The sequence below is a fragment of the Typopeltis vanoorti genome, chromosome 2 (genome assembly GCF_054136105.1).
Source record: "Typopeltis vanoorti isolate ZY-2024b chromosome 2, IOZ_Tvanoo_1.0, whole genome shotgun sequence".
NCBI lineage: Eukaryota > Metazoa > Arthropoda > Arachnida > Uropygi > Thelyphonidae > Typopeltis > Typopeltis vanoorti.
The window spans coordinates 110,549,178-110,563,413 of NC_143550.1; the positions used below are offsets into that span (position 1 = coordinate 110,549,178).

General features: G+C 34.6%; 1 protein-coding gene across 1 annotated transcript in view; it reads left to right on the plus strand.

Annotated features, from left to right (window-relative positions):
- LOC150109335 (high affinity cationic amino acid transporter 1-like) overlaps positions 1-14,236 on the plus strand; it is a 123,351-nt gene that overhangs the window by 16,181 nt on the left and 92,934 nt on the right. Inside the window, exon 4 of the mRNA XM_090402136.1 lies at positions 11,738-11,866. Within this exon, the coding sequence (XP_090258262.1) occupies positions 11,738-11,866 (129 nt within the window). The remainder of the gene's footprint in view (positions 1-11,737; positions 11,867-14,236) is intronic.

Here is a 14,236-nt window from a genome sequence, read left to right on the forward strand (position 1 = left end):
CAGGATTCGGCCCCTTGCCACACCTCTGGGAAAAGTCAAAAATGGTTGTCTGAAAATTTCTACGACTTCACCAGTCCAAATGTTTGGCCTCCAAACTCCCCAGACCTTAACCCCATGGATTATTTTGTATGGGGCGCAGTTGAAAAAGACACCAATCGCACTTCCAGTAATACAAAAGCCCAGTTAATGGATAAAATTAAAACAGTTTTTGCGGCCCTTCCCAGGGAGACTGTAGCATCAGCTTGTTCGAGGTAACGAAGCAGAATTGAAGCTGTGATCGATGCTAATGGTGGTTATTTTGAGTAAATCTTGTTGATAGTATTGTAATTAACTCTGCCTGTAATGTTTTTTTGTCAATTCATTAAATTTAATAGATACAAAGAAGATTTTCTTTTTCCTTACGAAACTGTCAAATTTATCCCGAACACCCTGTATATATATATTTTCTATTACTCTTATAATTACCTTTCTCACACTTTTCTCTTTCACAATGCCATCTCCGTTTTTCACTTTAACACCTATATTCTTTCTAGTATTCCTGCAGCAAATGTCACTACCTGCTGAACCATTTAAATTTTAGTCCCCTATTTGAAATTCTCTGACATTGAATATTTCACTCAATGCCTATTCAGCACATTTCTGCCATACATTTTTGCCCCCAAATCATTCATCAACACATATATTCCACATGTATACATCAAACAAAATTTTTCATTTCAGAAATGTGAGGCTATTGATTCACACGAAATTGTATCATTATCCCATAATGCACAGTGTGCATTGTTATGCATTATAGGAAGGTCACTACCCAGATCAGTTTCAACTTTATTGAGATCTCATCAGCAGGGACCATAACCCATGGGGTTATGGTCCATGCAGTCCATGCAAATCACATGGCATTCTGAGGAAACTTCCACAGATGCCTTTTCATCCTCTCCCCGCTCTGCAAAATTAAAAATTCCATCTACTGGTATTCTGTATGCCCCTTTCAGAAATTTGTAAGTCTCAATCACATCACAAGGATTCATGCTCTCACCACTCTTGTTCAACATATACTCAGAGGTAATCTTTAAAAAGGCATTAGAAGAATGTCCAGAAGGAAATCACAATAAATGGAAAAATTGTTAACAACCTACGATATGCAGATGACACCATGCTAATTACCGATAACATCACAGATTTCCAAAAACTCATTGACAATATACATAGAAAGCCAAAGAATGGGAATAAATATATTGTCAATGAGTTTTTGGCAAACATCCAACCTCATCAATGAAACTGATGCTTAATGGGAAAAACATCGATCAAGTGTCAAGGTATAAATATCTTGGTTGCTGGCTTAATGAAAGGTGGAATAGATATAAAGACATGGATTGAAGTTGCATGGTAGTCCTTCATGAAAATGAGAACATTATTCTGCAATAAAGATCTAAACATAGAAGTCAGATACCAAATGCTGAAATGTTACACCTGGTCCATTCTGCTCTATGGAGTTGAAATATGGACATTGAAGGCAACAACCATCAAGATGAAGCCTTTGAGATGTGGCTATATAGAAGATTGAAGATGTCTTAAAATCCATTGGCAAAGCCAGAAATCTCATACAAACAATCAAGAAATGAAAAACATAAAATATTTTGGCTACATCATGAGAAACGGCAAATACCAACTTCTACAAATATTTTTTTAGGAAGAATTGCTGGCAAAGGAGCTAGAGGAAGAAAAAGAGTATCTTTGTTTGACAACATCAAGATGTGGACAGGAGAGCAGCATACAACTGCTCAGATTAACACAAGAATGCAGTTTGTTTGCCAAGATGGTCGCTGACCTTCGATAGAAGATGGCACCATAAGAAGATCTCATTGCACTAGAGGTGCTAAATTTTACATCTAACATTGAGCCATTTTCACATGCCCACAGTTCCAACCTATTCAAATCAATCTACAAGTATTGTATATCAGTCGCATTCCTTATTATCCCATCATCATCATCATCAAATTCCTGCCATGCACCCTCAAGGGGTGTACAGGATATGACAGTACTACATGAAAAAATTACATCATTACTAACTTCCTATCTACAATTTTCCTCCAAATCAGTCTGTTACTTGTCAAGACTCCAACATTATCAGATCTTGTATTTCTATCGTCTAAGGCACTTTGTACCGTATCAATCCACCTATATCTTGGTCTTCCTCTGGGTCGTTTTCCTGCCAACCTGGCAGAGAACACTTGTTTTGCTAATCTTTCCTCTCCCATTCTATTTAAATGACCATACCACCTGAGATTAGCTCTGCTAACGCATTCTGGATGCTGACAATGTCAAGTTCTTTCCTAATATCCTAATTTTTAATATGATATTGCCATTGATGCCATCTGTTCACGCCTCGAATCTTTCTCGGGACTCATATCTGCGGTCTCTAGTCTTTGGTCAAGTGTTTTACTTCTGACCCAGCTCTCAGATCCATAAGTTAAAACTGGTTTGAACACTGTCTTGTATACAGCTAATTTAGTGTTCTGACTAATTTCTCTCTTACTCCATATGAATTTATTCAATTGACTTCCCACCATACCAGCTTTGCTGATTCTGTTGTCTATTTCTATATTTAATTTATCATCTTCAGTAAAAATCGTGCCTAAGTAGCTGAAATGTTTTACTTGTTCCACAGGTTCTCCATTCACAACACAGTTGACATTTTCAATGATTCTGCCTATTTTCATTGTCTTTGTCTTTTTATTGCTGACCTTCATACCATATCTATTACAACAGCTATTCAATTTAGTCAGAGAATCTTGCAGACTTGTAGTGGATTTATTTAGAAGTATAACATCATCCGCATAAAGCAAAGAGCTGACATTAACATCTCCATTAAGTTCTTCCTTATTATCCCATCTTCAGAAAACAGTTGTATGTTAAAATTTCAAATTCTTCCCAATGTCATTAATGTAAAGATTGAATAATGATGGACCAAGGACTGATTCTTGTGGTAGATGACTGGTTACCTTAAATCTTGCAGGCTCAAATCATCCACATACTACCTTTTGATATGCCAGTTAATCATCCTCTTATCCACACTAATATTTAAAAATTCAATCCCACATTCTCCAATTTATGTAACAGTCTTCAATGCTGTATGCTGTCAGTCTTTGCAAAGTATCGTGGTGTATTCATTTTCCTTGTCTAACTCATTGGTAATTTTATTATTATATGACACCTCCAGGGAGTCCAAAGTTTCATTGAGGGAGAGTGTGGCAACAGCATCGAACGATTTTACCCTTCCAACTACTAACAGTGCTCAAACTTGCTTAACTTTTTGCATGGCTATTAGTAGCAGAAGCTCTACCAATCGGCCAATGTGAACAACTTGTTCAAACATGCTAATCCTTGAGTAAACCCATGTTGTTCATTGCAAAATATACGAGGGTGGTCTGAGAAGTTCTCAGCCTAACAATGAAAATTTATTTTTATTTTTCAACATATTCTCCCTTAAGACTAATACATTTATTCCAGCGATGCTTAACCCATCCCTGTAGTAGTTCTCAGTAAGATCTGCAAAATAGCTCTCTACAGCTACAATCACCTCTTGATTCAAAGAAAAATGCTTACCATCGAGGAAGAATTTTAGTTTTGGGAAGAGATAGAAGTCAGAGGGAGCCAAATCTGGGAATAGGGTGGATGTTCCAACAATTCATAGTGCAGATCCCTTAATTTTCCCATTGCCAAAACGCCTTTGTGTGTAGGTGCATTGTCCTGATGAAAGATGATTTTTTTCCTTCTGCAAACCGGGTCTTTTCTCACGAATTTTTTTGTCTAGTCTGGTTAAAACATCGGAAGAATATTCCCCTCTTATTGTTTTACCCTTTTCAAGATAATTAATAAACAAAATGCCTTTTAGCATCCCAAAACACTGATGCCATGACCTTTCTTGCATATGGAACTGACTTTGTTTTCTTTGGTGCTGAACAACTGACTTCTGTCCACTGTTTTGACTGCTGTTTCGATTCTGTTGGGTAATGGTGAATCCAAGTCTCATCCATAATAATAAATCGATGCACAAAATCGGTTTTATTCTTGTTAAAATGCTCCAAGCACTATTCACACATTTTCATGGGAGTGTGTTTTTGATCTGCTGTGAGCAAGTGCTGCCCATCTTGCATAAAGCTTTTTCATGTGCAATTCTTCATGCAAAATATATCCTACACATTCTTTTGAAATGCCTATAGTCTCAGCAATTTCACGCACTTTAACTCGCCGGTCATCCAATACCATATCGTGCACTTGATCAATGATTTCTGGTGGTGTTACACATTTTGGATGTCCTTCACGTCGATCAGCTTCAAGGCTGGTATGGCCATGATTAAACTCGACAGCCCATTTCTTAATTGTTGAAAATGAAGGAAAAGAGTGCCCATATACTTTTATGAACTTCGAATGAATTTCTGTTGGTGTTTAACCTTTTGCAAAGAATTTTATAACCGCACGATACTCCATTTTATCCATTTCAAAGAATACTGACGACTCTTTTGCTTCAGACAGTGTATAAAACAAACTACTTGATAGAATGACTTGCAGTTTCACATGGATGCTTATGACAGATGTACCAACTTAGAAAAAAAATCCTGCCGATAAAGTTGCCATCTATGGTCGAGGCTGAGAACTTTTCATACCACCCTCATAGATTCTCTCTAACTCATTTCTTTTTGCAAGCTTTTGTCAACGTTTCCAAAATCTTCACCACCACGCCAGAGATACTGATATATGAATGAATAAATGGTGTATTACCATGCTATTAAAATAATCTGGATGAGAGATAGTTTTAGAAAAACTTATTTGCTTGGTTAGAAAGTATGTTACACTAGACAAGAAATTATATTCTGGTGATATGCTATTTTGCTGCTTGTATATGGAAAACATATGGCTTTGGCATTATTTATCTTTTAGTATCTCCATAAGTCTAACACCCAGGGCAGGTGGAAGCGGGTATGCGGTGCATTCAGGCGCCACTACGAAGGGGGCGCCGCCAGGGCACAGTTCTTAAGTTTATTTTTAAGAAACAAAATTTTTATCATAAAAACAAAAAATTTTTAGAATGATCAATATTAAAATAAATAAGGCCAGACACACCAAATTAAAATTTAAAAAAAAATTGTATATTGCTGCCTCTTTGATCAGCTGGGGGTTTACAATTTTGCAGCAAGAACAAGCTAAATGCTTGCCTGCAGAGTTGTGTCTACTGCAGTCTATCTAAAGTGAAATGGTGAATGGTTTTTATGCATAGAAACGAATTTTCATACAAAACATTTGTTGCTAGTTAACCAGTCATATGGTACGCATCTCAGTAGGCAACTGACAGTAGCGCAGTGCAGACTGTTATTTCGTCTCTGTGTGGTGTGGTGTAATAATTTCTTGTTGGTATAAATAGAATTGTAATCAAAAATTAAAAAAAAGTTATCTGGTGCACATAATCGTAAGCATCGTACTGTGAAAGAAGCAGATGTTAAGAAACAAACTGGGGCTCTTAATAAATTTGTTAAAATATTAAAATATTTTGATGCAGATTGTAACCAACTCGATACATCAGAAATCAGAGTTGAAGAACCGTGCACATCATGAATGGGGAAATATTGATGAAAAATTATGAGTTGTTTTAATTGAAATTGGGCCTGTTCAAAAGAAAAATATAATATATCCCAGAGATACATATGGTCGAAAATTTGGCAACACATATTATAATAGAAAAATGGAAAACGGGGAGGTTTGCCAAGAACATGGCTCATTTATTCTGAAACTTTAAATTCTGTTTTTTGCTTTTGTTGCAAACTTTTTGCACCTACTGAATCAAGTAGTCTTGTAGAAGATTATAATGATTGGAGAAATGTAAGTACAACTTTGCATAGAGATTAGTGAGTTAAACGTTCATGCGAGTTAAACTAGTTTACATGAGACTAGTTTAACTCGCATGAAAAATTTCTTAAAATGGAAGGAACTTGATAAAAATTTAAAAAACAAAACTACTATTGATTGCCAGCTCAAAGATATGTATGAAATGGAAAAGAAACATTGGATGAGTGTTTTAGAACGCTTGATTAAAATTATAAAATTCCTTGGTAGCCAAAATTTAGCTTTTCGTTGACCATCTAATGAATTATATGAAAGGAATAACGGCAATTTTTTAAAATTAGTCGAACTGTTTGCGACGCTTGATCCCGTTATAGAAAATCATGTTGAAATGGCTCTACAATGAAACAATAGAGTACTCTATTGGAAACTTTAAGTAACGCAATTGGGGATGCATTTTTATTATCAATTCGAAAATCTAAATATCATTCCATAATTTTAGACTGCACACCTGATGCAAGTAAAACAGAACAAATAACCATTATTATTCGCCTTGTTTCCTGTGACAATGGAATTGTCAAGATCAGGGAAAACTTTTTAGGTTTTGCAGAAGATATACCAGATTCCACAGGACGTGGTTTATGTGCAATAATAATGGAACAACTGGAAAAATGGAACATTCCCATTGAAGACATGCGAGGTCAAGTTTATGACAACGGGGCAAATATGAAAGGGAAAATATATGGGCTCCAAAATTTGCTTTTGAACAAATATCCTTGAGCTTTCTATGTGCCATGTACTGCTCATACTTTAAATTTAATCATTACCAATGCAGATGCAATTAGTTTCCTTGCAATTATTCAAGAAATATACAATTTCTTTTCATTCTCTTACAAACGTTGGGCAATCCTTTTAAAGTTCGTAAAAAATTTAAAATTGAAACAGCCACCAGAAAAGCGATGGGAAAGTAAAATTAATGCAATCCCCCCCCCATCTACGATATCAGTTAGAAGAAATTTACGATGCACTTTTTGCAATTTTAAATAATGAAAATTTTAATAAAGAAACTCAGCATGAAGCATAAACATTATCTGCTAAAATAAAGGACTACAAATTTATTTGCTCTCTTATAGCTTGGCATGATTTACTTAACAGAATAATCTCTGTGAGTAAAATGCTTCAAGACAAAAATATGCTTTAGAATCTATCAAAAACTAAATTCTTACAAGAGTATCGATCAGATACAAATTTTAAAGAAGTTCTAAAAACGGCAAAAGAACTGAGTGAAGAGGTGGATGGAGAACAAGAATTTAAAACTGGTATGGAAGTTCAACTACGAAAGAAGACACGACAATTTTACTACGAGCATCATGACGAAATGCCACAATCGCCAGAAGATAAATTTAGAGGGAATGTGTTTTATATTATACACTCCTAGACATTGCAATGTGTTCGTTAATAGAACGTTTTGAACAACTAAAAACATATGATAATTTCAATTTCTTGTATAGATTACTACAAATTAATAACGCAGATTTACAAAAAAATTGTGGTGATTTAGAGAACTCTTGAAGGACGGCAACAATAAAGACATAAATGCAGTAGAACTATATGAAGAGTTATGTGCTTTCCGGAATATTTTTCAGAAGGATAATTTAAATATTCAAAACCCTTTCGATATTCTTTATTTTATTGTGTCCAATAATTTATCTTTCCTTAACTTTTCAATTGCTTTAAAAATACTACTATTAACCTTACCTGTTAATGTAGCGAGCAGTGAACGTTCCTTTTCCAAGTTGAAATTGATTAAAACCTACTTAAGAACAAGTATGTCACAAAAAACGCTTGTTAATTTGGCGTTAATAGCTATTGAAAATGATATATTTGCAGAAGACCATTATTTCTAATTTTGTGAATATGAAATCAAAAACCCTAAAATTTTAATAAAAAAAATTTCAAGTATATTTATGCAATTTAATATATTTTCTGTTATTCTGTAAAGATGTTCTTTTTTTGAATACTTATATTAAATGTTCTAATTATTTCTGAATTCTTTTCTTATATTCTCATCTATCTCGAGTTCTTTTTATTTTCCTAAAAGATAGTTCCACTTATAAAAATTATTAAAAATTTTTTACATCTTGTAAAATGCAAGAATTTTTTAAACTTTAGTTCAAATAAATTTTAAATTTAATTAAAATTCATTTTAATTTTGTTAGCAATTCGGATCGGTGAGAAGGCTATAATCCCTGTATCATTATATTCAACGATTAAAGTGAAGTGGCTTTATCAAAATTTGCTTTAACTTTTGAGAATTTTTTGAATATTTGGGTTTTTAATGATTATCCTGCCAAGTCATCACCCCTGGTTCGTTACATTTAGTGAACCAACGTATGACTGTTCTGTCAAAATTTATTTAAGAAATTTCAAATAATTTAAATTTTTATTATTGTAAAAGAACCACACACGCCCGGATCGTTACAGGGGCGCTTAGATAGAAATTGCATGCATGCAGCAAAGACCCTAGCTCCGGTTCTGCTAATACCCCCCCCCTTCCCCACTGAGATCTTTAAAAGTCAAAACTAGTCTGTAGTGACCCTTTCAGAAATGTATAATGCACCATTACACTTCCGAAAGAAGTGCTGTGCATTATGGGATACTGAAGCAATTGATGTGAAGTCACCAGTCTATATAAGTACCTTCACACTTAACAGTGAAGATGCTTAATGCACAAACTTTTGTGCCTATGCTTGAGTACAGGATTAAAGCAAGAATATAAATTCCTGTCTAGTATAACTTACTTTCTAACCAAGCAAAAAAAAAACTTACTATTGCTATCTGATGAAGGTTCTCTTGGCCTCTGGCTTGTGGGAAGGACTAACAAATATTGCCAGATATATAAATCACTACAGTTGCAACTAAATTGTAGATTACACAAGCTAAATAAGAAACATTATTCTGCAATATGTTATATTGATGATAATGAAGAGTTATATTAAGGGAAGAAATATTTGTGAATTTTTGCTATAGTGCATTTTTTTTTTTTTTTTATTAAAGTAGATTTGTTAGTGGGCCTGGAGTATGAGAAAACTGACTGTTCTTATTTCAAGACTCAATTGTAACCTATTGACCTATTGTAACTTTATTTTTAAGTTGGATATTACTGATCCATCACTTTTGTTCAACAGAACACAGCCTTTGAAATTTGAAGCATTAAAAAACAAAAAATAATCACAAACGGATGTTTGTGATTGTCTTTAGGTAGGAGGTGAATGTCATTGCTTGGTGTGAAACCACCACCCTGCTTATTGGAGGCTTGGAATGGCTTTAAAAAAGTTCCATGTTTGGTCACTAGAGCAGGATTTCTGGACTAGGTAAATATATAAAATCAGTAAAAATAGTAAAAAAATCCTTAACCATCCATGGTAGAAATGTACTATAGGTTCAGAAATAAACTTTTCAAAAAAAAAAAAAAGTACTTTAAAAAATAGTGAAATATTCACAGAATTTTTCTTTCTCCTCATTTGCAAATCTCTATAGGTTGCATCATTCAACCAATCTCAATTCCTATTTTGGAATATATCATCATCAAATTCCTGACATGTACCCTCAAGGAGTGTACAGGATGTGATAGTACTACATGAAAAATTTACATCATTACTAACTTCCTATCTACAGTTTTCCTCCAAATCAGTCTTTTACCTGTCAAGACTCCAACATTATCAGATCTTATGTCTATCTTCTAAGGCACTTTCTACCTTATCAATCCACCTATATCTTGGTCTTCCTCTGGGTCTTTTTTCTGCCAACCTGGCAGAGAACAATATACTGAAGAGCTGAGGGTCGTTTGAGAAATTAAATCGAATTGGGCAAATATTAAAGCAAGTTGAGTAGGGGAGTACTTTATCCAATGGCACTATTGAGAAGAAAGAAACAAAATATATTTGTTTTCCTGTCATTTTCTACACAGTATAAAGAATGGAGAAGAAAGTAAAATTCTACAGAACACTGCTACAGGTCACAACTTTCAGTCAGTTTCAGCCACATATCTGTTGATTGTTTTGCTGACTTAATCTAAAAATGTAGTAATATGTAAGAAAAACATCTCATTATGTAAGAATATTAGCCAAGTAAGAGAGTCAAAGGTTAGAAAGAAGATAACACTAGAAAAATATACAACTTGGATGATATTGTTTTAGTCTTTGAGAATTGTAATCCTCTCCTTCCCACTCACAGATTGAAATTCAAGCAGTTAGTACTATCTATCCTTCCCATCTGCCCATTAGGATGGGTTGAGTCCTCTCTCTAATGAGGAGCTTATGATGAATTAATGCATCTGGTTTGTCACTCCTCTGCTGCATCCCATAAGGACGATATTCATGACTAATTCGTGTGTGTTCATGGGCCAGTTTTCCTGTTCTGGGGGACAAAAAACCTGAGTTTCCAGTTGAAAAAACCTCCTGCTACCATATGAGACCAGCTAACTCACCTTTCATTGAAAGAGACCAGATAAAGGTTCCTCAAGTCACTACTGCTGAACTAAAAATATCAGTAAATTAGCCACTTCTAAATTGCAACCATTTCCTATAGCCATGTGGAAATGGCATCTGCTTCCATAAGTGCTAGACTGCCAGAAGAAAGTCTGTTAAAAATTTGACTCTAGTCATGTATTAGAGGGATTTTCTAGACTTTTTCTTTCTTTTTTTTCAGCCATTTCCCAAATCAGTCCCAGATCTTTGGCATAGGCCTTCCTCCCAGAAACTTGTTTTTAAAAAACTCAAGAAAATTAACTAGAACTCACACTATTTCAGACAATAAGGTGTAATGTTACCACAAGATGGCAGCAGTTGTCTGTCATACTCTTCTCTAATGTCTATGAAATCATTTATAGCCTTGGGCCAGCTATCAGCAATAGTTAAGGGTAGAGATTGGCTCTATATCAATCTTCAAAAAGTTATGGCTAAATGGTCTTGCCTATTCCCTTTGGGGAATAAAAGATGTTAGAGGATTTATTTAATTTTTTTCATACTGTCAGTTCAATATTGCCAAGTGTAAGGTTTTGAGATTTGGTAAGCAACGATGGGATACAAAATATACACTTGGTGGGGAAATTTTAACAGAAGTAGAGGAGATGAGAGATCTAGGAGTGATGGTGAACAAGGACCCGAAATTCAGGGGCCACATTGCACAAGTTGTGAAGACATTACATCGGATAATGGCAATGATGCAGAAATAGAGAGGTTATGATTCCATTCTATAAATCCTTGATCAGGCCTCATATGGAATATTGTGCACAGATTTTGTCACTGGGTTTTCATGTTGACAAGAATATGTTGGAAAGGGTACAGAGAAAATTCACGAAGGTAGTCATTGGTCTTTGGAATGGAGTACGAGGACAGATTGAGAGAATGTAAATTGCAGAGCCTTGTGAAGAGGAGGAGGAGGATATGATTAAGACATATAAGCTGCTCAGAGGTTGTTATCAGGTAGACATGGAATAGATTTTTCATAGAATGGGAGAGGGGGGGGGTAGAACAAGAGGTTGTTGCTGGAAACTATAAGGAGGGTGTGAGCAAAGGAGTGAGAAGCAAGTTCTTTGCATGGAGAGTGGTGAGTGGAATGCATTGCCTGAGTGTGTTGAGGATGTGGACACATTGAATCAATTTATGATGCGGTTGGATGAGCATTGTATGCAATAGTGAGTACTTCCCACGATGAGTCTCTGACTCCATGAGGTCAAATGTTGATAATAATAATACTTTGGCATTACATGGTTGAGTTTCTTTAGGTAATAATTTTTTTTATAATATATCTACTGAAAAGTGTTTCGGTGAGGCATGCATTTATTACTTATTTTAAATTTTATATAGATTTTAGTTCTTATTTTTCTTGTTTTAAGGATTGTGCTATGCAGAATTTGGGTCTAGAGTGCCAAAAGCAGGGTCTGCTTATGTATATAGTTATGTAACTGTAGGAGAGCTGATGGCTTTTATAATTGGATGGAATCTAATTTTAGAATATATAATAGGTAAGTATAAAATTAATCTCAAAATTATTTTAATTAGCTACATAATTTAGGTGATATATGATTTCATCAGTTTTCATCAGAGATTTCATCATTCTCCAGTCCCCATGGTTATACCATGGGAGTGGAGAATGTTATTTTATTCATAATACAATTTAATTTTGTCTAATTTCTTCACATAAAAAAAAAGTAAATTTGCTTATTTCCTTGGATAACAATACCTAAACTTCTTTACAAGAAGAAATTTCTTTCCTTGACATACTTGTAGTCTTTTTATAAAAATATTACATGGATGAATTCTGCAGCTTTCAAAGAATTACATTCTCTTCATCATCAGTCCTCATTATGAATAATTATGGAACCACACTACTGTATTTAAGAATTTACTTTAATTAAATTAAAAGAAATTATCAAAGTCATCTTCAGGAATGCATTTATGTACACTGGATCACAAGCTACATTGGTACATACTAGAGGGGGGGGCTGAGAATAACTGTTTGATCAACCGTTAACCATAGCCTGACATCTGGTGGAAAATAAGTAATAATTAATAATAATAAAATAAATTAATTAAATAAAGAAAACTGTATTAGTAAAACTACATCAGCATTAATTTGTTTCTTATTGTCCTGGGGCCAGATTTAAACCCCAATGAAAATATAAAATATACTAAGCTTTTCTAAGGATCCCTTTTCTTCCCTTGCCCACCCAGGTGTATGCCAAGTCTGTTGCACCTGTGAGAAAACAAAACATAAACAACACCTCAAGTCAGATGGTTTCTCAATTGCAGGTTCTCTGTTTTCTCTAAACATTGTACATTCTGTTACAATCTCTCAAAATACTCTGAATTCCTTAACAATTTCTTTTTTTTGGTTGTTATTCAGTATAAAGTTAATAAGTGAAATGTTTTGGTGGTGGCACCCAATGCTAACTATGTACACATTGGGGAACCATTATGCATCTTTTTTTTTTTTTTTGGAAGGAGCATTGGTCTAGCATGATGGTTGTTTGTGCTGAATGTGTGTGTTGTGAATTTCACATAAACATTAGTTTGTGTGAAAGTATATAACACTTTCACATATAAGTCAGTTTCCATAGTTTTGCAGTCTGTTTTTTGACAAGATGAGGAATCATGAGTCGATTTTACATAGATATGAACATTTATGTAATTCATAGTTGATTCACATCAAATACTTTTTTTGAGTCTCTTGAACTTTGAATTAACTGGAATGTGCTATACATTTGTTTACAAAAATTCTAAGGTATTTTTTTTTTTTCCTGCTCTCTTCCTCTATCTTTCTACATTAACTCATCAGATGCATTCTTTGGAATGTAGCTAGAGTATACACAATAAATGCTTTGTTTTCATTTATTGGCTAAAGCATAATAAATTGAAGTTCATAAGGTTGTGATCTTATGAACTTCAATGCTACCAAAAGGGTCCTGTTTCCTGGAAAAAAACAATCTTGTTTCATTTGTAATAATACATTACCTGTAATAATATTCAAATATTTAGGCAAGTTAAGAGTTTCCTTCTTTGACTGACTAGTACATCTAGCCTTTCCTGTCACAAACGCATCCCATTCCTGTGGCCTTCTCTGCTCAAGACATTACTTCCTACTTGTTCACTTGCCAACACAATATAAATCCCAAATTGCCCATCTTTAGACTACTGTTCTCACATCTGGATTACTTTACCAAAAACTCCCTAAAATTGCTTTCTACTGTTCAGAAGAGGACAGTCTGATTAATAGATGATTCCTCCCTACAGACTCATTCCAGTCATCATTTTTGATAGAAATTCTGTTTTTGCCTTTTCTGAAGTATTTTCGTGTGTGCTGTTTTGCCAAACTAACATTATTCTTCCACTTTCCTTTTAAGCCTATAAAAGCAGCAACAGCTGCTGGTCAATACCCATAAACAGTTCTGCCTTTAGACTTGGCAAACCAGATTCTTGTCCTCTTCCAATCTCTCTACCTCTTTAAACTTTTTCAGAGAGGTAGAGAAGAATACCATCTTCATGGTTTTCTCCAAGTATAATCTACAAACTACAATCTCCAACTGTTCAAAAACATTAACAGGCTCCTTTCTTCTTAACTACTTATGTACATACACAACAATGTTGTGCTATAGATTTTGCAACTCCTTGTGTATAGATTTGATAGGTTTGATTGTGTGTGTGTGCATGCATGCACACGTGCACACACACAAAGCATCCATGACTCAGTTGGTTTGATGATGCCCTTGGGTTAGAAAGACCTGGGTTCAAATCCTATCTAGGATGTGAAGAACCTTTATTGGGTTTTTCATGGGAAATTGTTGCTAGTCTCATACAGAGGTGGCAGAGCTCCTGGAAATTGGTTTTCTATGAAA